Below are 26357 nucleotides of genomic sequence, written 5' to 3'. Positions count from 1 at the left end.
TGTGTCCATCATGGTCTACGAGTGAGTCCAGGACAGGCAGGGTTGGTTACACAGAGAAACCCTAAGTTGAAAAAACAAAATAATAATAATATAAATTAAAGCCAGGTGTGGTGGTATACTGTTTTAATCCCAGAAGTCCAGAAACAGAAGCAGGTAGATCTCAATGAGTTTGAGGCCAGCCTGTTCTACACAGTATAACAGAGCCCCAGACCTTAGCACAACGGACTCCATGATGGAAGTACTGCTCAGGTTGTAAAACTCAGCACATGGACAGGAACACCTGCCAAAATGAAGACCTAATCCGTCAAAGCCCACACTTGTGGGAAAGTCTCTAAATGTAGTAACCTTGCCTTTTGGCTTCTGTAGTTCAGCTTCTGGCTAACTGTTCTTGTTAACTGAAGTATGTCAACCCAGAATATGGTTTTGTGCTTTAAAACTCACCCTGAGAAAGGCTTGCTACTACACTGGGATCCTGAAAACCCAGTGTAGTCAATGGCCAGCTATAACGGCTTTCTATTGGCTTAAATGCCCCAGCAGTCCTCTCTGGTGAATGCCTACCTCACGACACTTCTCAAGGCACCACTGGGATTTAGACACTAGACTTTGAGACACCAGGGGGTCTCAGAGCCCCTTAAATCAGTGAAGAGTGTGATGGCCAGGGGACTCCTAGGGAATGAGCAAGGAGTTGTTCCAGATCCCCAGGACCTTGATCAATAAGACACCTAACACTTCAGGGGGATCTGACACCTACACCCCAAAAGGAAACATATTAGAAACTCACGTGGTCTTTACCTCCAGAGGTAAAGTCTGATAAAGGCACCTTCTGTTTGGACACACAGGAGAGGTCAGATGTGGCTGCTGGTCCAGTGGCCCACTGCAGCACATAAAGGGAGGAGTTTCCCACTATGAGACTATGTTTGGACGACCTCCACCACTGCTTCCCAGGCTCGGAGACCGGCAGTTGGCAGAACTCTCTAATCATTTTTTCTTGTCACCACAGGCTCTCCAGTTCTCCATAGAGGCTATACGTTGATCGGAGGGACCCAGCTGACCTCTGAGAGCTCCACCAGTTTGCCCTTGCTCAAGTCCAGTGAGACTGTCTGAGTCAAGCAAATAGGTTAGGTGCGGGGTGCTGGAACTAGCCTGGAAAGAACCCTATGAGGTGAGTCTCTCCACTCCTGTGACTGTGAAGGTAGCTGGTATCACAGCATGAACTCACCACACCAAGTCAAAAGAGCAGAAGCCACAGACACTGGCTGCTAAATGGACAGTCTCTAGATGATGGACTCATTGGAATTAAGGTTTCATCGGGCCCCTGGCCTTTCCACTTCTTGCCCCTCTACCACTTCCTGAGTCTGTGTTTTGTGATATGAGTATGAATTTGGGGTCATGGTCTACTTACCCTCCAGCCTGGGCTGGAAACTGAGGAAGACAGATACACGGAAGGTATTAGCTAGTGTGACAACAGACCAGCAACCAATATTACTTTTTTTTTTTTTCTCACTGAAGCCTACTTTATTTTTTTTATTTTTATTTTTATTTTTATTTTTATTTTTTTTTGAGACAGGGTTTCTCTGTGTCTTGGCTGTCCTGGAACTCACTCTGTAGACCAGGCTGGCCTCGAACTCAGAAATCCACCTGTCTGAAGCCTACTTTAAAGATTAATTTATTTGTTTCTATGTAAGTACACTACACTGTCAGTGTCTTCAGACACACCAGAAGAGGGCATCAGATCCCATTACAGATGGTTGTGAGCTACCATGTGGTTGCTGGGAATTGAACTCAGGACCTCTGGAAGAACAGCCAGTGCTCTTAACCACTGAGCCTGAAGCCTCCTTATGTGTCTGGTTGTATTGGAGAAAAATAAATATTTGGAAATGTTGCAGGATATTTGATCCTACTGTGAACCCCAAGATTGTGTTGTTTACTGGAAAAACCTGTTTCTAGTTGTAGTGTGGCTCAGCCTTAGCACACACCTTTAATCCTCTGGCTGGAATACAGACAGATCTTTAGTTCACAGCTCTAATCCCAAAAAATGAAGGTAAAGTTAGTTTGTAGAAAGAATCACCCATATTCAAAAGTGATGTCTAATTGAGTGGCAAAGTGACAAATCAGAGAAAGATTTGACAGAATAGAATCTGACCAATTCTCGTGAGAAGAGACAGGAAAGGGAAACTACTTGAGGGGCAGTGAAGAGAGAAAGGTAGAGGGGGGAGGGGGAGGGGGAGGGGAAGAGGGAGGGGGAGAGGGAGAGAGAGGGAGAGAGAGGGAGAGAGAGGGGGAGAGAGAGAGAGGGAGAGAGAGGGAGAGAGAGGGAGAGAGAGGGAGAGAGAGGGAGAGAGAGGGAGAGAGAGGGAGAGAGAGGGGAGAGAGAGAGAGAGAGAGAGAGAGAGAGAGAGAGAGAAAGAGAGAGAAACAGAGAGAGAGAGACAGAGACAGAGACAGAGACCGGGAAAGAGAGAGGGAAAGAGGGAGGGAGGAAGAGAGGGAGAGGAAGCGAGGAGGCAGTTTTTTACTGAGACAGTTGTACAGAGAGACAGGCTGCAGAGAGAGAACAATTTAGACACAGGTGAAGACAGAATAAGCCAGAGAATGAGATGGAGCCAGAAGATTAGATAGTCAAAGTTAGTTTGAAGTCAAGCACAGCAGTTCAAGAGAAGCTGAGAGAAGGCAGATTGAATCAGTCAGCTTGGAGAGGAGTTCTGAGCCAAAACAGTTGAGTTGAACCAGACAGAGTTCAGAAAGAACTAGAAAGGGTGAGCTTACTTAGCAGTAAGACTTAGAGGCTGAAACACTCTAGGCCCAGATTAGATTGTACAGGGGCTAGAAGCTTCTAGGTCTAGGCCTAGGTTAGCAGACCAAGGCAGGAAGCCTCGGAGACAATTACATCAGGCACATAAAAGATACTATTACATGGAGACCTATTTCTGAGGCAGGAATACAGAGTGTACAATCTATGCATGCCTCTTTGGGTGGACTTCATAGTTGCCAGAAACAATTTTTGAGTTTCCATTTCAAAAACTGGGGTTATAAGACTGAAATTGAACTGAAGATTTCCTTTAAAAAGATTCTGGCCTTTGGAAAACAGGAAAAACCCAGGGAATCAGACTCTGTGCCACAGGAAGGGCCCCTGGGGATTAGAGTTAATTATTTCCAGACTTAAATAAGCCAAGATCACTGGTTATGCTTAGACACTGAGACCATATATTACATAGGGATAGGAACAAGCCAGACTGTCAGCCCAGTGACTGACAAAAGCCACTGTGACTGGGGCAGCCCAGATTAATGTGAGAGGACTATTGAGGGCCTAAAACCTGTCTGATATCCAAACGTTTAACCTAGGCCCTTCCCTTATCCTGATGCTGCTGCTCTGCCTTGTACCTCTTCGGATACTTTCCAAACTAAGTAGACGATTGATCAGGACCTAGAGGTATTAGCATAGCAGTTAGACTCCCTTGCAGAAACAATCTTACAACACTGGAGAGGCTTGAGATAAAGGAAACTGTGTCTGGCTTTGGGGAAAACCTATTGTTTCTATGCTAGTTGATCAGGGGTAATTAAAAAAAAAAATCTCATGGCTTGGGAAAAAAACTCAAAAAAGAGAAAAAAAGAGAAAAGAAAAGAGAGAGAGAGAGAGAGAGAGAGAGAGAGAGAGAGAGAGAGAGAGAAAGAGACAAAGCCCTTAGTCAGATCATTGATATCAGTTCTGTTCTCTTAGTCTGGCTAACTACTCTGCTGTCAGCCCTGGCTAAGCTTTTAATTCTTATTCTGATTGGATTAACAGTGCCCCCCCCCCATCTTAAACTATATGGCCAATTATGTATCAGCTCAGTAAAATTAGTAGTCCTTAGGGCCAGTTACATTTCTTTAAAACAGGATGAGTCCATGATTTTGAAGACCCCCATACTCGGGAGACCCTTCCTCAAGTCTCAGGAAATCACGACCACCCAAAGATCACAAGAAACCATACCTGGATGCAATCAGCAGAGGTTTATTAGGAAAAAGAGCTGGCAGCCAGTGGTCTGACCACGTACTCTCGCAGGAGTAGGGTCCGACCCCCGCCAGCCAGTCTGAGGAAGGTTTTAAAGGGAAAACCCACAAACCAGGGTAGTGGGAAGGGGTGAGGGGTTGTCAAGGATACAAAACATAAAAATAGTGGTACATTTAAGAGAAACCCACCCTAAAGGGTTAATAGCCATGGAAATTACTCAGTACAACCATTCTTCTCAAAAAATGTGGTTTTACCAAGTCACCGTCCTCTATACTGTCATTACAAAATATTTCTCACTTCCTCCGGTCACAGCCCCACCTAGACGGCTATTTTTTATGGTCAGGAATTCGTCTTCCTGCTTCGCCAACCCCCCCCCCATACAGGTGGGCTCGCTGCCTGAGGCTTGAGGAATGTAATCCAGCAAGTGTCCTCTGATTCAGGGGCAATGTCCTTCACCGGAATGTGAAGGACTGAAATCTTATTTTCAGTTCCGCGTTCTGGAATCTGCACTTTTCCTGCTCAGGTCTAAGGTGAAAAATCTACACATATTTCATAAAATGGCCTTTATAATTTTTCACTCTACAATTTGACTCATTCACTAGGACCACTGGAAAATTACGAAGCCCCCAGACCTTAGCCCAAATGACTCCCTCCCATTCAGAGTATAAAACCCAGAACACAGACAGCAACATCTACCTAACGTAAAACAAAGACCTGATCCATGAAAGGCCACACTTCTGGGAAAGTATCTAAATGCGCTAACCTTGCCTTTTATCTTCTGTAGTTCTGCTTCTGGCTATCTGTTCTTGTTAACTGAAGCGTATCAATCCTAGATACGGTTTTTGTGCTTAAAACTCACTCAGAAAGGCTCTGTGCTACGCTGGGATCCAGAACCCCCGATGCAGTCACCTGCCACCTAATAAAGATTCTCTATGGCTTCAGTCTGAGTAGTCTTCTCTGGTGGATACCCCATAATAATAGTAAGTTCCAGGATAGCCAGGGTTAAATAGAGAGACCTTGTCTGAAACAAAACAAAACAACTTTAGTTGTTGTTGAGGGTTTCTCTGGGTAGCCCTGCTTGTTCTGGAACTCTTTTTGTAAAGCAGTCTGGCCTCGAACCCAGAGATCTGCTTGGGAAAAAATAAAAAATAAAAAATAAAAAAGACTAGGAAGGCTGGGGAAATAGCTTATTGGGTGAAGTGCTTTCTGGGGACCTGAGCTCAGATCACGAGGCCCCAGCACTGGGAAAGAAGCCATGTAGACAGGCAAATCTCTGGGGCACCGGGGCCAGCCAATCACGTCTCAGAAACTATAAACGGGGTCAGGTGCTTGCTGCCAAGCTTGATGATTTGAGTTTGATCCCTAAGATGTGGAGAGAGGCAACTCCTGCAAATTGTCCTCTGACTTCCACGCATGCATTTTGGCAGACACATACACAGGCTAAAGTAAAATGGATTTTAAATTTTGAAATAACGTATATTGTTGTGATCTCTGTACGTGATGATGTAGAACAAAGGATGGAGGGAAGGAAGAAGACTTTAGAGCCAGGCTGCTGCATCTCCCTGGCGTGAATTCAGACCCATAAAGATGATACATATTGTAAGCCCCTAAACAGCTGTTTTTCTTAACAGGGTCTCTTTGTGTAGCTCTGGCTGGCCTGAAAATGACTATGTAGATCATGCGGGCCTTAAACGCACAGGCATATGCCTGCCTCTGCCTCCCCCAGTACTGGGATTGAAGTCCTGTGCCAACACGCAGGTTGGAAGGAGCTATTAAATAGGTATGGAAGCATGGGCCTTTAGTCACAACACTCGGGAAATTGAACCAGGACTGAATTTGAGGCTACACAGAAAAACCCTTCTCAAAAAGAGAAACAACAACAACAAAAAATCTCAGAGGTTGTCTGTGGCAGCCAGGTCCATGGTGACCTCCTAAGCTGCAGAACTGGGGGTGTTCATCTCCTAAATCATACCAAGGTTGTTAGGGGTGATGAGACGCTGACAGAGGGGATTACACCATGTCTAAGACGAGGCTACACCAGACACCACATCGTTTGCTCTGAGCAGCCTCTCTGAGGATGCGGCCACTTCTTGTGCCTCCAACGAAAAGACAGACACAAGTAATATAACACTTGAGTTTCCTGTTAAGACCTGTATCTGAGCGTTTTCTTGGAGGAAGACCCCACAGCATCAGTCAGCTCTTTGAAAGGACGGCGCACCTTCTCTGTACCGGGATTGGCTTGAGTGCACAAGCGCAAGGCACTATGGGTGAGGCAAGCTTTTAAAGCACTGTGGGTGATGCCACAATGTTGCAACACTGGTGAAGCAAGATACCAGCCACTAGATAACGCAAGAGAATGAGCGTGGCTCGGTGCCAATAAAACTTTTATTTGTGAACACCAAAGTTTGAAGTCATATAATTTTCAGTATCACATAATGGAAGTCGTCTTTGATTTTTTTTTCTCTCTCTAGCTATTTTAGCTTGGAAAACTCATTCTTAGCTTGTGAGCCATAGGAAGTGGCGCAAACTGGATCCCATCCTCAGTGTGCCACTCTCTCTTTGATATGATTGTAAACTCCACCGGCATGAGCAGTCCCGAGCCACCACGCAGAGAGTCACTCCCAAATTCCTAACCTCAGATATCAAGTAAGGTAAACAGTGGGGCTGAGTTTTCGGGGTAGCTTGTAATGTGGCAATAGATAACCGACATATCCTTAAACAGGATGGGAAAGCCAGATCAAATATATGTTGTCTACAACTTTCTGCTAGATGTGGTGTATTCCCACAATCCCAATGCTGGAAAAGCTGAGGCAGGAGGATTGAAGAGGATTGCTTTGAGTTTGAGGCCAGCCTGGTTCACACACATACATGCAGGTAGAACACTCACATGTATAAAATAAAAATAACAAATCTGTTTTTAAAAAAACAAAACAAAACAAAACTGAAAGAGGCCAGGTGATGGTGGGGTACACTTTTAATCCTCAGGAAGCAGAGGCAGGAGGAGCTCTGTGAGTTCAAGGCACAGAACAAGTTCCAGGATAGCAAGAGCCATGTATAGAAACCCTGTCTTGGTGGGGAAACCAACAACAAAAACAAACAAAACCCTCAAAACTGAAAGGGATGGCCATAGGACTAGGGAATGTGGCTCAGAGGGCAGAGTCCTTGCCCAACATACAGAAACTCTAGGTTCCTCTTCCGTCATTGAATAAAACTGCACATGGTGGTGCACACCTATAAACCCAGGGGATTATAAACCGGGGACTCAGGTGGCAGAGGAAGGAAGAGCAGAAGTTCAAGGTCGTCTCCGACTAATTAGTAAGTTTGAAGCCAGCCTGAGCTACATGAGACCATCTTAATTTTTTTTTTTTAAAGAGGGGTGTGGCTGAAGAGATGGCTCAGAGGTTGAGAGCACTGAATGCCCTTCCAGAGGACACAAGTTTGATTCCTAGCATCCACATAGTGACCCGAAGCTGTCTATAACTCCAGCTCCAGGAAATCTGGTGATCTCTCTGGTCTCGGAGGGTTCCAGGAATGGGTGTGATGCCCAGACATAGGTGCAGGCAAAACACCCATCCACATTAAGTAACTAAAAGATGATTTTAAATAATATTTGTTTTCTTGTAAGAACACTCATAACCGGGGACTAATACACAGTAGGGACTCAGGGATGTCATTGTGACTGGTGTCATTACTGGTGCTAAAAGCAGCTCAGGGACCACACTGCCACTTACCCAGGGAGGGAAAATTAACTAATGTGAATATGTCTCAAAGTCTACAGAGTCTTTGAGGAAAATTTCCCTACACAAAAACTTGGATCCCAGCATGTGTTTTGAAGTTGTTCTCCTTTTTTTTCTATTTCCTTTTTTCTTTTTAACAGCATATCATCACACAGCCTAGAGTTCACACCGATCCACCTACCTCTGCCTCCCAAGTGCTGGGATTAAAAGCACGGACCAATAGGCCCCGCCTATTTTTATTTGTAAACACATGCCCATGAGTGGATGTTAACATATGCATTCATGTGCCAGAGGCCAGAAAAAGGAGATGGATCCCCTGGGGCTAGAGTTTTGAGCTCACTAACACAGGTACTGAAAAATGAACTTTGGTCTTCTGAAAGAGCAGTGTGAAAGAGCCACTGAGCCATCTTCTCCAGCCCCCAACAGTGTTTAAAAACATCAATGGTTCACCACTATCTACTATAGCAAGGTGCACAGACTCCATTCACCACTGTGCCAACACTGTTCTTTATTTAACATTTTATTTTGAATATTTCTCAAGGGGACATTGTTTTTTGATTGATTTGATTACTTATTTACTTGTTTATTTTGATTTGTTTCTGTTTTTTGAGGCTAGCCCTGGCTACCTTGGGACTTGATCTGTAGACCAGGCTGAGTTCAGAATATATATATATTTTTTTTTTCATATTCATTCATTCTGGGCCAGCCAGAGGCTACAGTGAGTCCTGCCACCAAAACAATAAATAACTAATAATTCAATCATTAAGGGACGTGGAAGATGGCTTAGGGTTTAAGGTGCCTGCATGATGAAGGTGATCAAAATACTGGCTTCCAGAACCTACATAAAAGCTGGGTGCACTCGGTAGGGCTCCTATAGAAGGCAAATGGACACAGGATCCCCAGAGCAAGCTGACTAACCTCCTTCCAGCAGAGAAGAACAAGGACCTGGGGGATTTTCTGAGACTTATTCACTAATAAGCTGAAAAATGGGGGAGGAAGATTCTTTTCTCGAGATAGCCCCTGCTATCCTGGAATTCACTCTGTAGACCAGGCTGGTTGGTGTCGAACTTACAGAGATCTGCTTGCCTCTGCCTCCCAAGTGCTGGGATTAAAAGTGTGTGCCACTATGTCAGGATGGAAGGAGATTCTTGACATCAACTTTAGGCCTTCATGCCTACACACACATGCACACACACACACACACACACACACACATACACACACACACACGAGCACACTCGCGTGCCCATAGACACAGACATGCATACTACACACATATAAAACAGAAGAACAAAGAATTAATTCAGGCCAGTGGGATGGCTGATGAGGAGTTTGCATTCCAAGCTAAATCTGGAGAACCCAGCTAAAGGCAGAGGAAGAGAACCAACTCCACAAAGTGTGTAAACCCCCACACACATCATATACACAAACACCATACACAATAACAACAAAAAAGAAAAAGAGGGTTTTCAGAATTCTCCTCTACCTCTGGGGGGCGCCCATCCTTAGCGCAGCCTCTGGGTATTTGGGGTGCGGGTAAAGTGAGGGGTCTCCAGCGGAAGGTCCCAAGGGCAAAAACCTTGGGTGGAGGAAGAGCAGGATCCTGGGGATGCGGTCTCTAGGGTCCCGCTGAGGACACAGAGATCCTGGGGAGTTTTCTGCGCCCGCGTTGATCCTCGTGGCAAGGCGGACGGTGGCCGCCAGGGGGAAGTGTTGTTTGTGCTCTAGGCCTGGGCACAGACCTGTGGCGTGTCTCTCTTGGGCGTGTCTCCGTAAGAATGTTCTGGAAAGAAGGGCAACTTGGAGCTCCAACCTACTGCCTAACGCGGAAGCCACAGGTAGAGCTTCCTGGTCTCCAACAAGGAGCGGTGTTGGCTCCGGGGCGCTGTGTCTGGTGCCTCCTTGGCAGAGCCTGAAAATCAACCTGGAGACCAGGCTACGCCCGGCCACCAAAATCGCTTATTTATGGCAGGAATGGGGAAGGTGGGGGTCCGGATAGTCAGGTCAGGTCAGCAGGACCTGTGTCCAAGGGGTGCATGGCTGCGATGAGGACGGAAGCCGCCCCGCCTCGCTCAGAGTGTCATCTGCTGGAGACATTGCGTCTACCCTGGGGGTGTGCGAGTGGGGACCTGTCCCAATGCTGGGAGAGCCTCCCAGCTGGGTCCACCCAGCGAGATGCCCATCCCTGCCTGCCGGGGCACCTCCAGGGGGCCCAGGAAGTCGTGAGTTTGGGATGCCCAGATGAGAGAGATAAAATGGAACTCCCTTGGTTTTTAATTAACTAATTTATCTAACTATTTATCCAGACAGAATCTCATTCTGTATGTATCCCAGGCTGGCCTCGAACTAAGGGCAATTGCTTTAGTTCAGCCTCCTGAGTGCTGGGATAGCAGGCCTCAGTCACCAGGCCCAGCATTTCTCCTTTTTCAAAAGGAGGCATTTTGGTGACCTTTATAAAGCTGGCATAGCGTCATAGAAAGGTACCTCCAAATGATAGCAGGCCGCCGAAGACATCGGCTTGCTGTGCAAAAGGCACTTGATGCTCTTTGCGTTAGACCTGAGTTCAGTTCCTAGTACCCATGTCCGGCACCTCACAACTCCTTGTAACACCCACTCTATTCATTTATGTGCATGTAGACAGACAGACAGACAGACAAACAGACAGACACACACACACACACACACACACACAACTGGTGTGATCATGCTCCCTGTAATTTCTACCAGTTTGGAAGGGTGAGGCAAGGGAGTGGTCACAAGTTAACCGACCCGGGTTACACAGCCTTGACTTTTTATCCCCACCCCCACTCCAAACCTGACTGCTCCCCAAAGGAAACTCTGCTGGGCTTCTGCTCACTTGCCGGGCAGGTTGAACAGCGTCTCAGGCACAGGCTCGCTTTGACCCTGAAAATGTTTTTCTCTGAGCCTCAGTTTCTCCAGTCACACATAAAGGACACAGACACAGTCAGGAACTACAGTTACACTTTATTCGCCATCCACAACTCTCCTCTAGGATCCTACACCCCTACCCGGACCCGCCAAGCCCTTAGGTCCTTGCTCAGAAGATCTTCACGGAATGCAGCTGCACGTCTCCGCCCACCTCCATCAAGCGCACGAGCATGGGCGGCATCCGGTGGCGGAAGAGGAGATATTCGTCATCCCCGACCACAGCCTGCAGGGTGAGAGCCCAAGTTAAGTCTGGAGGAGGCTAACTACACCCGAGCCTCTCCCCTCCCCTCAGAAGGAAAATGAGTCGGTTGTCCATTGTAACAGAACACGGTGTACTGCTAGGACACCCAACCCCTGGGCACTTGGCTCTTGTTCCTGTTTTGTCGCTCTTAGAAAGCGGACCTGGAGAGGGGCTTGGAGGCCCGTGTCAGGTCTGGGCCCAGGTCCCAGTACCCCAAGGGCTTTCCCGCCATCCTCAACAGCTCAGTCTTCAGCATTTGGCTTTAGACTTGGGTCTAGCCTGTTCTCCTTCAAAGACTCACCTTGAAGCCTTCCTCTGTGGCAATGAGAAGCACTTCGAAGGGCTGCCCACGCTGGAAGGGGATGCCGGAGCCCCGCTCCTCACGGCCCCACTTGCCTTGTTCTTTGGTGTTGAAGACAACCTCCGATGTGTCCAGCCTCGGGTTAAAGTGCAGGGCAGCATCTGCCCCTTGCTCCTCGCCGCATAGCAGGTTTACATGGAACCTTCAGGGACAAGTAGACCTCATAGGTCAGCAGCTGCCATGCGCAGGTTTGTGTGATTCCACGGCACACCCAACCATAGAGATTCCCTGCGTTTATAGCCAGGGTCCCCTCGTTTCCAGAGCCTGGAGCTGTCCTAGGGTTCTGGTGTGATGTCCAGCAGCTCCTGATTACAGGAATCCAACTCCAGATGAGCAGAATTAATAGCAGGGACCCCACTATTCCAGGTTATCAACACGCCCACAAAGCTCAAGGTCTCAATTCTAGTAGGCCACGGACTTGATGCCAGGTATCCTAGGCATTCAGGGTAGCTTCAAGCTCCAAGACAGATTTTCAGTGTCCTGTAAAACTGGACATTGGAGATCCTGGGACTAACCTTACTGTTATTATAGAACCCTACGTTTTTAGGGAGACTTGGGCACCACCCACAAGTCTTAGGGAACATCCAAATGGCTTAAGCTAGCAATAGGGGACCCAAGACCCCACTTGGCAAACAAGGTCCCAGGGACACCATATGTAGGCTCTAAGAAACAGGGCTCAACTGAGCCAGGAGATGCCCCACCCACCCTTCCCCCTGGAACCTGGCATATCACCTGCTAGCCTGGTCAGGAACCACGCCTCGAATTCTCATGACAGTGCCCACACGGATGCCCTGAGGCAGAGAGGTCTTGTGCTGGGTGGCCTGTAAGATTTGGGTGGGGCAAGGATGAGACCCAGGGAGACAAAGAAACAGATGGGTCAGCCCCAGCTAGGAACTCCATGGACAGGGCAGAAACCAAGAAGGATGCAGCTTAAGGGAGAAGCAGAGGCAGACACACAGATGTGACAGAGACAAAGCAGTTGGAAGAAAGGAAAGCCAGTAGGTAGACAGCCCATCAGGACATGCTGGTGAAACCCAAGAGATAGGTAGCACTCGGCTCTCCTGATACCCATTTTTTGCTTTGAAGGGGAGGTTTCAGCCAACCCCAGCTTCTCAACTTGGCCCTATCCCGAGGCTCAGTTCCCCCCAGCTCCGGCCCATAGAACACTTACAGACATGGCTGGCACAGCAATACTGCAACAATGTGGCCAGTAGCTGCAGGAGGGGACCTTAAGTAAAGGCAAGGTGGTGGTTCAGCTCCTCCCTTTCCATCCAACGCCCACACCTGGCACAGACCCCTGCCCTAGGGCAAAGCTGTCCAGGCTGGGCGAGTCTCCTCCTGCCCCGCCCCCACACACCAAGTGGTGGTGCAGCTCCCTCTCCCCTTTTCCTAGGCTTAGAGAGAGGGACAATCTTTAATACCAAGACTGGGGAGGTTTGCCATGTGCTCCCCACAGCATCCCACCTCCCCTCCCATGCCCCTACAGCCCTGCCAGACACAGAACTTCTTTGGATTTCTGTTGGATTCAGAAAGGCTGAGCAAGCGTCAGCCTCCACCCTTTCTAAAAGGAGCCTCTTCCCCCGAGCTCAGGATGTTCTGGTTTGTCCTGGGCAACTCTGCCTCAGCCATTGAAAACAGGTATAATAACTCAATGCTGTTCATTGGGGTCCCCAGGAAACCTGTTATTTCTTCTTGTCCTATGCCAGGCCCCCCAAGTTACCAAGAGTGTGTCTGGCACATTCGAAGTGACTGGTAATGAAGGGTCAAATAAAGAAGGTATGCTCACAGCGGCCAGGCTGAGGCCTCTGGATGTCCAGATGTGTCAGAACCTCACCAGGAGATGTGGGGTGTAGCTTAGCCACAGTGCCCCTTCCCCTCCTCCTCCCCCTCCCCCTGTCCCTCTCACTCTCAGTGGTTCTGTCCTATACCCTTCCCAGGAGCAGCACATCTGTTCTGCTTTTCTTCTGGTCTCTAGCAGTTCCTCCCTGAACTGAGCCCATCTTCCCATCCAATTAGAGTGAGATAGAATATAGTTTGGTGGGTGTCCCCCCAGATAAATGAAACACAATGGGGAAACTGCCAGTAGCCTAAGTTTTAGTCTCCTTGGACCAGCACTCCAGAGAAGTATGTGTGTGTGTGTGTGTGTGTGTGTGTGTGTGTGTGTGTGTGTGTGTAGGGGTGACTCATAAAGAATGAAAAAAGAAGTTTCTGGAAGACAGGGAAAGGGAGGGTGGGAGTGCTGAGCATTAACCAGTCCTAACAACCCAGCAGCTTTCCTGGAAGATCTTTCTCATCCCTACCCCCACCACCCTACTCCTACCCCACCCAGCAGGTGGCAGAGCCCTAGGCCAGATGCATGCTGGGAGTGGAAAATTGCCATGGAGATTAGGATCATGCTTCATCTCCTGCTCCTCTGTCCCAGTATCCCAGATTCACCTCCCCACCCTAGAACACACATCAAGGACTCCCATGTGGAGGTCCAGAGAGGGCACAGAAGATGCCAGAGAAACGTGGGTGCTGACATGCTGCAGGAGGAGCACGGAGAAGACAGACTTGAGATGAAAGTGATTACTCCGCCTGGAAACCAATGAAGTCGGGAGAGTCAGCTCAAGTTCATTTGAAATCATCATGGGCTGCAGGAGACTGTCTCAACAGCAACTGCCCTTCCTTCCTTCCTTCCTTCCTTCCTTTCTTCTTCCTTCCTTCCTTTTTTAGGTAGTGATGGGACATGCTTTTAATCCCAGCACTCCGGATGCAGAGGAAGGCAGTTCTGTGAGTTCAAGGCCAGCTTGGTCTTGAGAGTGAGTTCTAGGACAGCCAGGACTTCACAGAGAAACCCTGTCAACACACACACAGAGAAATAAAACACAACAACAACAAAACAAAAATAATAATAAAAAAACATTGCTACTCTTTCAGAGGACCCTAGTTCAGTTCCCAGCACCCACATCAGGGGCCTTACAACCTTCTGTAAGTCCAGGTCCAGAGAATCGGATGCCCTTTATGGCCTCTTCAAGTTCACACACAAGGAACACACACACACACACACACACACTTTAAAACTCTTTACAAACAAACAAGAAACCTCAGGTTTGAGGAGCTACTTAGAGTGAGGTTTGAAGGCTCTGACTTGTGTTTCCACAGGACAAGGACAGACAAGGACCCATCAGAGGCTGCAACAAGAGGACACCAGGTTTCATGTTACACCACCACCTGCTTGTCACAGTTAGGCTGATAATTGTGGTTTCCATTGTTTTGGCTTCACGTCTGTATAAATCACTGTCTGACACTTGTCTGCACCTCAGTCCTGTTTGTGATTGCTGGTTCCCACGGGCTGGCCTCTCTGGCTGGCCTCTCGTTTTCTTCATCAGAGCTGGATGGAAGTTCACAGACAGCTCTTCACGGGTCTGAACTTGCCTTAGGTGATTGGTAAAACAGTTGCATTCAGTCCTTTTTATCGGTTCCTGTATCTACCTCCTTTCTGGGAATTGAGATGTGCTACATCACTGATTGATTATGTCTGACTGTCTCAATCATCTTCACTGTAAGCTTTGAATGAATAGTATTCCCTTGAACTTATTCATTTTTTCATTTCTAATTCATTAGTGAATTTATTTTTTTTCCTAGGGTTTATTTTTATGGAAAAATACTATGGATTAAGAAAAATTCTAGCAGCTGGGCAGTGGTGGTGCACGCCTTTAATCCCAGCACTTGGGAGACAGAGGCAGGCGGATTTCTGAGTTTGTAGGCCAGCCTGGTCTACAACGTGAGTTCCAGGACAGCCAGGGCTACACAGAGAAACCCTGTCTCGAGAAACAAAACAAAACAAAACAAAACAAAAAAAGCAAGAAAGATTCTAACAAATAGGTCCTTGAGGTTTTGGGGGAGGTAAAGAGGGAGTTGTTTTGTTTTGTTTTTGAGACAAAAATGTCATGTAGTCTAGGCTAGCCTTGGACTTCCTAATTAGCCAAGGATGACCTTGAATTCTTACTCCTACTGCCCCTATTTCCCAAGTGCTAGGCTGTGTGATCACAGCTGGTCGCTGCAATGCTGAACCTAGAGTTTTGTCCATGATGGACAGGCGGGCCAGCATCCACATCCCCAGCTCAGCTGTGGAAACTTAAAACCCAAGACTCCACTTGTCAATGTCAGTCTGTCTTAGTTTTTATTATTTTTTTGTACACAGTGAAAGTAGCAAAGTGAAGCCAGGCATGGTGACTCATGCCTTTAAGTCCAGCTCTAGAGAGGCAGATACAGGTAAGTCTTTGAGTTTGAGACCAGCCTGGACTACAGAATAAGTTCCAGCACAGCCAGGGTGAAACAGAGAAATTGCATCTTGAAACAAAACAAAACAAACAACAACAAAAATAGAAAAAGGGTAAGAAAAGAATGAAGTGATAATGATATTGATGATTTGGTGAAAATCTGAACTGTCTAGATTTTAATTTGATTTCGGTTTAAGTGTGTGCCTGCTGAGAGGTATATGCATGTGAGTGTAATGCATGTTATGCATACATTCCTGGGGAGACCAAAAGAGGGCGTCAGATCCCCAGAGCTGGAATTCACAGGCCTGTGAGCCCTCTGACATAGATTTTGTTGGTTTTTTACTTTATATATGTATGGGTTTTTTGCCTGCTTGCATATATGTGCACCATGAGAGTGCAGTACCTGAGGAAGCCAGACGAGGGCATCAAGTATTCTGGAACTGGAGTTATTGACAGTTGGGAGTCACTTGTGGATCCTGGGAACAAAACCGAGTCCTCTGGAAGAGCAGCCAGTACTCTTAACCACTGAGCCATCTCTTCAGCCTCCTCTTTCTTTCTTAGATGAGCTCTCGGCCATAGCACAAGCTAGCCAAACCTCAGCCCTCCCACTGCTGGGGTTACAGGTTAGAGTCACTGCACCTGTATGAAAGCTAATGCTTCTAATGACTATAGTAGGCTGAACACTCCAGTCTCTGATGAGGGCAAGCCTTTTCTTGTAGTGTTAGCTCCATTTATGAACTTATTTAATTAAAATCTATTAATTGTTTTAAGCAGACAGTATGATTTTTACAAGGGATTCATTTTTCCGTGTCTTAATTGTGCAGTAAGCATTTCTAGGCCATAGAGGAGGTCTTTTAAATGTCAAGCCCTGATAATACAATGCTCTGGGTGACTCTCTCCTCTGACGTCCTGCCTTTCCTGCCCCAACCGAGTCTCACTGTGTAGACCAGGCTGGTCTGGGACTCACAGATACTTTCCTACCTGTGTCTATTCAGTGCTAGGATCAAAAACATGTACCACCACACTTAGCAACCCACCTAGGTCTTGGAGACAGCATCTCTCATTAGCCTGGAGTTTGATATCCGGCTAGCTCATCTAGCCAGCCATGCCCGGAGAGCCAGCTGACTCCAAATCCTCAGTGCTGGGACTACAAACATGCTCTCCCATGCCCAGCTTTTTATGTGGGTGCTGAGGCTCAAACTCATGTTCTCATGCTTGGGTGGCAAGCGCGTTACCAACTGGGTACTCTCTCCCAGCCTCCTCAACGACTGTACCTTCAGCCCTGAAGAATATGGGGTGAGTTAGCTACCACTAGTTCCAGACAGAGCACCCCCGCCTGGAGTGACTAACATGCTAACACACAGGGCTAAACAGGTGACTCGCCCAGTGTTGTTTGTTTGCTTTGAGATTATAATTACAATATTTCTCCCTTCTCTCTCCTCCCTCCAAACCGTGCCATATACTGCTTCCTGATCTCTTTCAAACTCATGTCCTTTTTTTCACTAATTATTATTGCATGTATACATACACATATATAATGTATATATGTGCATTTATGTACAATTGCATGTATATACACAATATATATATATATATATATATATATATATATATATATATATATATAAAATTTTGATATACATATGTATTCTTAAGTATAACCAGTTCAGTCTATACAATATTATTTGTACATATATTTTCAGGGCTGACCATTTGACACTGGAAAACTAATACTGCTTCCCTGAGGAAGAACATTGCTCCCACACCCAGTTTTCCTCCATGCCTGCCGTTCTTTGTGTAGACTTGAGGCCTTGTGGGCCTTTCTCCATCCACTTTGGCGTGTCTACTGGTGTTCTCTTTGTTCAGCTTATGTTTAGGCAGCCATGTTGGTGAGACTAGGAGTACACAATCTCCCGGCAAACTCCCTGACTCACTGGCTCTTACAATCTGTCTACCTTATTGCCTGCAATGTTTCCTGAGCTTTGGGTGCTGGGGTGTTTTGTAGATGCATCTGTTGGGACTGGGCTCCACAAGTGTGCATTTTGACTGGTTGTGGTTTTCTGCAGTGATTTCCATCTGTTGCAAAGAGAAGCTTCCTTAGGGAGGGATGAAGACTACACTTATCTGTGCATATAAGACAAATGTTTACAGATTGTTGTTAGGGATTATGGTGGTTTTGTAAATTAATGGTTGTAGATTCTCCGTCAACAATCATGACTTCATTAGCACTGGGTAGCTAGGCTTCCAGTACCAGGTGTGGAGTCCCTCTTATTGAATGGGCCTTAAGTCCAATTAGAGAGCTGTTGGTTACCCTGAGACGTGTGTGCTACTACAGTACCCTGAAGATCTTTGTCCCGTGCTGGTTGTTGATGGGGTTCATGGGTGTGTCATAGCTGGGTAGTATTGTGACTCAAGGTTTTAAGTCAAATGAGACAGAAAGAAAAGTGAGGATATCATGTTTTACCCAGATTTTAGTCACTTTGAAGGCAGATCAATCTTGGACCTTGAGAGAGGTGCAAGGAGAGAATCAGCTTCACAGAGTTGTCCTCTGACCTTCACACATGTGTCATGGCAACACACACACATGTGCACGCACACATGCACACACACATGCACACGCACATACACTGGCCTTTAGCTCACAGAGATCCACCTGCCTCCATCCTTCAAGTGTTGAGATTAAGGAGTACATCACATTACCTGGCTAAATAAAAATAAATAAATATAGTTAAAAAAATTAAGGGCCGGGCGGTGGTGGTGCATGCCTTTAATCCCAGCACTTGGGAGGCAGAGGCAGGCAGATTTCTGAGTTTGAGGCCAGCCTGGTCTACAGAGTGAGTTCCAGGACAGCCAGAGCTACACAGAGAAACCCTGTCTCGAAAAACCAAAAAAAAAAAAAAAAAAAATTAAGGTCAGTCTGGTCTACATAGTGGGTTCTAGGACAGTCAAGCTACCTAGTGAGACCCTGCCTCAAAAACAACAACAACAACAACAACAAAAAAAACCCACAAAAAGTTAAGACAGGCCAAATGGCTCAGCAGGTAGAGGTGAGGTTCTTGCTACCAAGTTTGAAGACCTGCGTGGTCTGATTCCCTGGAACCACAGTGTGAAAAGAGAGAATGGATTCCCACAGGTTGACCTTCAACCGCCATACCTGGGCTGTGACATATACGAATACATACACCACCACCATGTATATCTTTATTTTACTTTTAAATAAGTTTTAATTAAAGCAGAATTATATAACTTTCTCCTTTGCTCTCTCCCCTTCAGTCCCTCCCGGGTACCCTACCTCCAACTGCCCCATGACCTTCAACAACCCCTCCCACGTCTCCCTACTCTCAAATCCATAGCCTCTTTTTAAATTATTATTGTTACATATTTCTGCATATGTCTGCACACATCTGCAAATACGACCTGCTGAGTCCATGTCTGCTGCTTGTGTGTTTACGGTTTCTGGACTGACCACTCAGATTGGACAGGCAATAATGGAGTTCATCCCTCAGACAGGCTAATTCTCCTCCCAGCAGTCAGTAGTTGATGATAGTTCTTTACCTAGAGTTGGGACCCCATAGCAAACAATTTTCCCCTTCCATGTTAGCAGATCTCCTGATATTGACATTTTTCCAGCCTTGTCTCTTCAGGCATCCTAGGAGAGGGTTTTCCCAGTGTTCCCAGTGTTCTGGTTCTTACTATCATTCTGCCTCTCTTCTGTGATACATACATACATACATGTGTGTTTATATATGTATGTATATATATTTATGTAGGCATACATTTTTGCAACCTACTTTTAATAAGGGTTCATCCTTTCCCCCAGCCCACCACTCGGCAGAGATAGTGGAAGAGAAAAGTTATTAGGATGTGAGGAAGTGGACCTGTTCAGGGTTAGTTCTGTAGGGCTGAACTCCTTCTTCTTGGGCAGCAGTTCAGTCCCTTAGCAAACACCAAATACAACTTAGCAGCTACAGTCCAGTCCTTTCAACAAGCAGACACCAGGCAGCTGTAGTTCAATCCTGAAGAAACCACCAGGCTCACCAACTGGCCTTAGGTGAGGTCCCCGAAGCAGCAAGCTTCCACTGGACTCTCACAAGCAGTTCCTGGGCGAGTTTCTCTCAATGGCGATTGTAGTGGCTATTCCTGGCTGTCAACTTGACTCTATCTGGAATGAACTACAATCCAGAATTGGAAGGCTCACCTGTGATCCCGATCTTGAGGCTGGGAGATACAAGTTTCCGACCTGGATCTTGGCATGGAGATCTTGAGGCATAGTGCCTATGAATCTCAGGAGACTAAGGCAAGGAGATCTCTGAGTTCAAGATCATCTGGGACAAGGCAAGTCCCAGATCCAGGTGTGGTGGTGCACACCCTTCATCTGGGCCACACCTTCTGCTGGAGACCTACATAAGGACATGGAAGAAGGAAGGCTCACTTCTTCGCCTGTTTGCCCTGTGGGACTGAGCAACTGCTAGATCCTTGGATTTCCATTCACAGCTGCTGCTGACCATTGTTGGGGAGCTGGACTACAGACTGTAAGTCATCAAAAAATTCTCTTACTATATAGAGGCTATCCATAAGTTCTGTGACTCTAGAGAACCCTGACTAATACAACAGTGTTCTCACAAACTGTGCTTCAATAACGCTATGTAAGGCAAAGCAACACATGTGTATCTTTGGCGAAGAACAGCAAGGCGGAGCAAACCAGACCAAGGCTCAGGGCTCATCTCCTGATGTCTGTGAAGTCACATTTACACTTTTTCATCAAGCATTTTTTCATCACGTGTTTTCTATATTTAAACATCCTTTCACCTGTGTGCCCCAGCAAGACATCATTTGACGTAACTAACTTTCCAAAGAAACTAGAAGTTTCTACCTCATATATGTATGTGTATATATGTATACGTACCTATCTGTGTATATACAGCTACATAACAAGTTTGAGGACAGCCCGGGCTACAGGAGACTATCTCACAAGACAAACTAATAAACCAATCAGAAAAAAATGTCCCACACAGAATAGCCAGATCATGCTGTAATTATGAGGGAAGATGAATGGAGTAGTTATAAATTCCATTCCCACTTTTTAAAATACTTAGTTTAGCTTAGCATAGTTTAATCTAGTTTACTGTGTGTGTGCACATGTGCAGGTTCCTTCAAACAAGCATGTGGAGGCAGAGACCCTGAGTGGACTTACTCAGGAACATTGAATTTTTGAGATGGTACACAGGTGTGGTGGTTTGAATATTCTTGGATCAGGGAGTGGCACTATTTGGAGGTGTGGCTTTGTTAGAGTAAGTGTGGCCTTGTTGAAGGAAGTGTGTCACTGGGTATGGGCGTGGGCTTTAAGATCCCTGTCCTAGCTGCCTGGAAGCCAGTCTTCTGTTGTCTTTGGAACAAGATGTAGCGATCTCAGCTCCTCCTGTGCCATGCCTGTTTGGATGCTGCCATGCTCCCATCTTGATGATAATGGACTGAACCTCTGAACCTGTAAGCCAGCCCCAATTAAATGCTGTCCTTTATAAGACTTGCCTTGGTCATGGCATCTGTTCACAGCAGTAAACCCTAAGACAACAAGTTAAGCTAGGTTGGTTGGCCATTGAGCCCCCTGCCTCCTCCTGTCCCTGCTCTCCCCAGGACTAAGATTACAAGCACAGGCTGTCACATGCCTAGTTTTAAAAACATTTCTTCATTTGTTGTTTCAGACATAATCTCACTATGTAGCCCTGACTAACCTGGAACTCACCGGACCATGCTGGCTTCAAACTCATGAAGATTCACCTTCCACTTCCTCCCAAGTGCTGGGATTGAGAACACATGCCACCAAACCTCAAGCCTTTTGGATGGGTGCTGGGTATTGAACTCAGGTCCTATGCTTACTCAGCAATCACTTTACTGAGACGTCGTCACATCCCCTTCGTTGACACTTATATTATCATAATAGGGGCTTCAGTTCAAGCCAATGTCACTAGTTCACTTGTGAGTAAGAAAATGGGATTACATTGATGTAGTATGAATTCCCAAGCCAGGCCAGAACGGAAGAGGCAGGGTTCCCCTGGGAGGTTAATGAGGAACTTTCTTGTGGACTCCTTTGCAGCTATATTCACGTAACAGATTTCACCAAACTGACATTTTACCCCTCAGAACTAAAAAGTTGCAAAGGAGGCAGTGCACTCCCTCCTGGAAAAGTAGTATGGAGGTCCAGTAGCAGATGCTTATAATGTCAGCACATGGAAAAGGATTGCCATGAACTGGAGGCCAGCCTGGGCTACATAGCAAGATCCTTTTTCAAATAAATTTCAGAATCAAAATTCATGTTGCCTTTTAAGTGCCAAGGAGAAACGAGGCAAGAAGTTGTCTAAAATTGGAGATTAATTTTTAAATAGTCTTAACTAATTAATTAATTCAAATAGTTTCAGAGTAATCAAAAGCAAAGTCAGCATCAGGAGGGATTAGCAAGCTCAAGATACACATAGGGAAAAATCAGCCTTTAAGGGCAGAGGCAGGAGAATGTCTCTGAGTTCTAGGCCAGCCCACTCTACATAGCAAGTTTCAGGCCATCCAGGGCTACATTGTGAGAACCTGTCTCATACAAAATGAAAAATAAAATCTCTCCCTCTCTCTGCGCTGGAGACAGAGAGACAAGTTAAGCTAGGGCGGAGAAGGGGAGGAGGGGCGTGCAATGCTTTAGAAAGAATCGCCAGTGGTCTTGTGTTTCCGTAATTATTAAAAAGCAACCCAGGCTTCGCCGGCTACATTGTCCCACCAAAGCTGGCTCTGCCTCTCCAGAGCTCATATTCTGGCCTTGAACTCCCGTTCCTTCTGCCTCCACCTCCCAGACTCTGTAATTGCATCCATGGACCACCACCACACTTGAAGATTCTCCTTTTTCTTTTCTCATGACACTGAAGATGGAGCCCAGAACCTAACCAAGCTAGACAAGTACTTTACTGTTGAGTTATTTTTGCAGCCCTCTAGGGGACTCTAGCATGGAATTATCAGGAAGCCCACATTGCCTCCAAAGTGCTACAAGCCCTCACCTGAGGTTCTATAGCTGGTCATCCATGTGAGGGTCCTTGGGAGCACATGGCTAGAATGTCGGGAGCACTAGGACAGGGGAGGACTATAGGGAGCTGGTTTTATATTTAGAGTCTCCATGTCAGTTTTTCACTCCCAGCATGCACCTCACTCCTGGACTCTACAACCTGGTGGGCAGGGCAAGAGTAGGGCCCTCGTGGACTTTGAGCTGCTAGGTGTGGTTGCTGCTCATTCATCCTTTGTCTGCCTTCCAGCAACTTCTTTTAATACAGTACTGGACTCTCCTACTTTTAAGAGTCTTCTCCAAGAGTATTGGCCCCAAAGATTTGTGGACAGTGTTCCCATTTTCTCTCATGTTTGAACCAGGTGGTGATTGGGGTCTGGAACACTCCAACCCGTATCTTGTCTCCCCCTGATCCCCATCTGCAAATTAGGTAGGAAGACAGGAGTTCAGAGAGGGGCTAAAGAGTTAAGGGATCAAACCAGGACATGTGCTCCTGGACTCTGAGCTGGAGCTGATCAGGATGGAGCCCTCAGGAGAGCTCCTTAGAGACAGACACCTGCTTAGTGGCTCAGTTAGTGGTCCTACAGCTGATCTTTATGAAAATTGCTCTCACCGGTTCAGTTCCCTGTTTGTTAGTGCTTTGTGGAGGCTGCTCTCTGTTGTCCTGGTGGCTTCAGAGATTCTGACACATCTGGACACCCAGAGGCCTGGACACCATTATTAAGTGTGGCATCTTTATTTCACCCTCCGTTACTGGCACTTCCCGTATGCCAGACCCCCTGTGACTAACCCAGCACTGAACAAGCAGACATAATGCAGCCCTTGCGACTCCCAGTTGTAGCTCTCATAGCTGGGACAAATGGCAGAGGCTGATCTTGGCTAAGCAAAGCAGCATGGGATCCTGGGCTGAAGGCCCTCTGGGGAGAGTAGGTGGAGGCTGTGGCTTGTTGAGCCTGTCTGGACTTGGCTAGTCTCCAGGAAACCCAACAGAGCACTGTGCAAGGCAGGAGGAAGCCTGTTCTGGATGGGGGGGTGGGGTGGGGGGGGAGGGGAGGGCAAATCTCAATATTAAAGACTGTCCCTATTCTACAAGCCTAAGAGAGGGCAGGGCAGCCACGCCCCAGAGTGTGGGGGTACAATAGGAGGAGACCTGCCCAGCCTTGACAGCTTTGCCTCAGGGCCCGGGTCTGTGCCAGATGTGGGTAATGGTTGGAAGGTGTAGGCTGAGTCACCAAGCTTGGTCCCACCTGCATTTACTTAAAGTCCTTTCAGCAGCTCCCTGTCACAGCAATGTCCTTCTGTCCTCTGGGGCTGAGCTAGGCGGTCTGCATCTGGGTGGGACCAGGTGAGAAGCCTGAGCTGGGCTGATGCCTTCCATCAGAATAGAGCACGGATATGGGAGAGCTGGGCATTGCCTATCTCTGGTTTCACTAGCTGGTCTGATGGCCCTGCCAGTTTTCCTGTCTTGTAACTTGTCTCTGTCTCATGGATCTCTTCTTCATCCCTGAGTCTCTCTTCTTTATGCTATCCTGTCCTTGGAGATCTTAGCTAGGGCCGATCCATTTGTCTCTCTTTGTCTCCCTGTTTCTCAGGCCCTGCCTCACCCAAATCTTGTAGACTTTTGTCCGAAGCTATCTGTCTGAGCAATGGAATAAGACTTAAGGGGTTATTCCTGGCCAGCCTGGCAGGTAGTATTCCAGATCCCAGGAGAAAGAACACACTGTTTCTGGAATCGTTAGATTCCCCATTTTCTTATCCAGACATGGGGTCCCTGGGATCTGATAATTGAAATCTTGGGTTCCCTGATTCTAACTGAATTTTAAGGTACTCACTGATCTTCCCTCTGACTTCATGATGGTGTCCTCAGATCTCTCTTGGAATTCAAGGTTACAAGGCAACCTTGGGGTCTCTGGTTAATCCTCAGAACTCCATGTTCAAGCCTCCAGGAGTCTGGAAATTCTTGAGTCACACCCTTGAGTTCTTGAGTCACACCCTTGACACCTAGAATTTCCTGACTCTGAAACTTTAAGCCATGTGAGAGTGTGGGTACACTGGAAATAGTGAGTTTTCTGATTTTGTCACAGGTCATCTTGAAACTGGAGATTCCTTGGAATAGCATGACCATTACACCAGGACTGCAGGGTCACACCAGACTCTGGAAATTACTCTTGTATTATGTAATTTTTTTTCTGGTGTGATAATTTGTATATGCTTGGGCCAGGAAGTGTATATTAGAAGGTGTGGCCCTGTTGGAGTAGGTGTGTCACTGTGGGTATGGGTTTAAGACCCTCATCCTAATTGTCTGGAAGCCAGAATTCTGCTAGCAGCCTTCAGATGAAGATGTAGAACTCTCAGCTCCTCCTGCTCCATGCCTGCCTGGATGCTGTTCCCACCTTGATAATGAACTGAACCTCTGAACCTGTAAGCCAGCCCCAATTAAAGGTTGTCCTTACAAGTGTTGCCTTGATTATGGTGTCCTTTCACAACAGTAAAACCCTAACTAAGACACCTGTGGAATAGTGAGTAGATTTCTATTTGTTCCAGAAAGTGCACTGACAACCAACCACAAAAAATCAAACTTAGTAAATGAATGAGTGTATTGGGGTAACTTACAGAAGGAATGTGGGTGAGGGGTTACTTATTGGATCACAGATTACTTAAGGGCAATTCCATCACCAAAAAACACACTCCATCACAGATAAAGGTCTCAGAGAGTCTTTTCGCCTGAGTAATTGTTACTGCTTATATTACCTTCAGGAGGGGCCTTGTGAATCCTGTAAGTTTGAGGAACTCCCTGAGACTTGGAAGTCGTTATCAGTTTTGTACTTCATAAATCTTAAGGAGCTTCCCTCTAGAATGGGCTGTTTCAGTTCCAAGAAAATGGCTATGTAACATCCCATCCTTCCCTCTGGCTCTCACATTCTTTTTGCCAACTCTTCCCCAGTTTTCCCCAGTTTTCCCCAGTCATGGATGGAGTCATGTGGTTGACTGATTATTTTCCTTCATCTATGGCTAAGACTTAGGATATTATGCTACAATGATAGCCAGTCCCAGGATGTTGACCAGTTATGAATCTCTGCAGTACACCTCCCCTAGCAAACATAAAAATTTCTTCCATGACAAATCAAGGCTGACTGACCAAAGTCCACAGGAATAATAGTTCTGAATAGTGAGGTATCAAGTAGGAGGACCAGGGATGAGAAATAAAGGAAACAAGAAATAAGACAAAAGCAATAGCTGGGACCAGGAGGTCTTGCATAAGCTGATGACTTATGCCAAGAACATTTATTAAGAAGTTCAGAATCCTATATAGTTTTTGCTAGGAAAAAATGGCCAAGGTTATTGGAGAGCTAAATCAGACAATGTTGGCAAAGAGAGCACAGGATATCTCAGACACAACACAGCCCAGGGGGAAGAATTGTGTCCCCAGAAGTAACAACCTGAACTCCTTCAAGGTCCTAGCTCCAGCACTAGACTGACCTTGCCAAGTCCACTCCTAAACAAGGACACAGGACTAAATTTGCCTTTGTTCTTTTATCAGGGCCTCGGAGAAAGTCTTGGGTTAGCTTGGCTCCCCACAACTGAGAGCAACAGTAATCTGTGAGTAAAGGCAGAAATGTTTAGAAATAATTTGACAGACTTATTGCATGTATTTAAACAAAACAATAGTGGCGAATTACACAATGGAAGCTAGGACCCTCTCAGCCACAGGCTTTTGCTCCAGCTTACAGTATCAGGTGTGATTTTCTTCCTGTGGAATAAGTCTTAGATTCC

At 46.5% G+C, this 26357-nt stretch overlaps 1 protein-coding gene across 1 annotated transcript; it reads right to left on the bottom strand.

Annotated features, from left to right (window-relative positions):
- Positions 1–10693: 10693 nt before the first annotated feature.
- On the bottom strand, positions 10694–19829 carry Lgals7 (galectin 7). The gene is made up of 5 exons (XM_034517729.2): positions 19743–19829; positions 12451–12507; positions 12012–12100; positions 11220–11421; positions 10694–10900 (listed from the first exon to the last, which is right to left on the bottom strand). The coding sequence occupies exons 1-5, from the start codon at positions 19812–19814 to the stop codon at positions 10787–10789; spliced, it is 534 nt and encodes a 177-aa protein (XP_034373620.2). The 5' UTR covers positions 19815–19829; the 3' UTR covers positions 10694–10786.
- Between the last annotated feature and the right edge of the window lie 6528 nt (positions 19830–26357).

Source organism: Arvicanthis niloticus, chromosome 1 (assembly GCF_011762505.2).
Source record: "Arvicanthis niloticus isolate mArvNil1 chromosome 1, mArvNil1.pat.X, whole genome shotgun sequence".
Taxonomy (NCBI): domain Eukaryota; kingdom Metazoa; phylum Chordata; class Mammalia; order Rodentia; family Muridae; genus Arvicanthis; species Arvicanthis niloticus.
Note: the sequence above shows the minus strand (reverse complement) of the source record. Positions and strands in the feature narration are given on the sequence as shown.

What these genes read in the sequence shown, in the direction of transcription:
- Lgals7 (XM_034517729.2), bottom strand. Translation starts at nt 19,814, where the DNA reads ATGCCTCAAGATCTCCATGCCAAGATCCAGGTCGGAAACTTGTATCTC. An exon ending in CCTCAAGATCGGGATCACAG is followed by an intron (nt 12,508 to 19,742) that starts GTGAGCCTTCCA and finishes CCTTTACTTAAG; the next exon opens with GTCCCCTCCTGCAGCTACTG. An exon ending in GTTCCTGACCAGGCTAGCAG is followed by an intron (nt 11,422 to 12,011) that starts GTGATATGCCAG and finishes TTGTCCCTGAAG; the next exon opens with GTTCCATGTAAACCTGCTAT.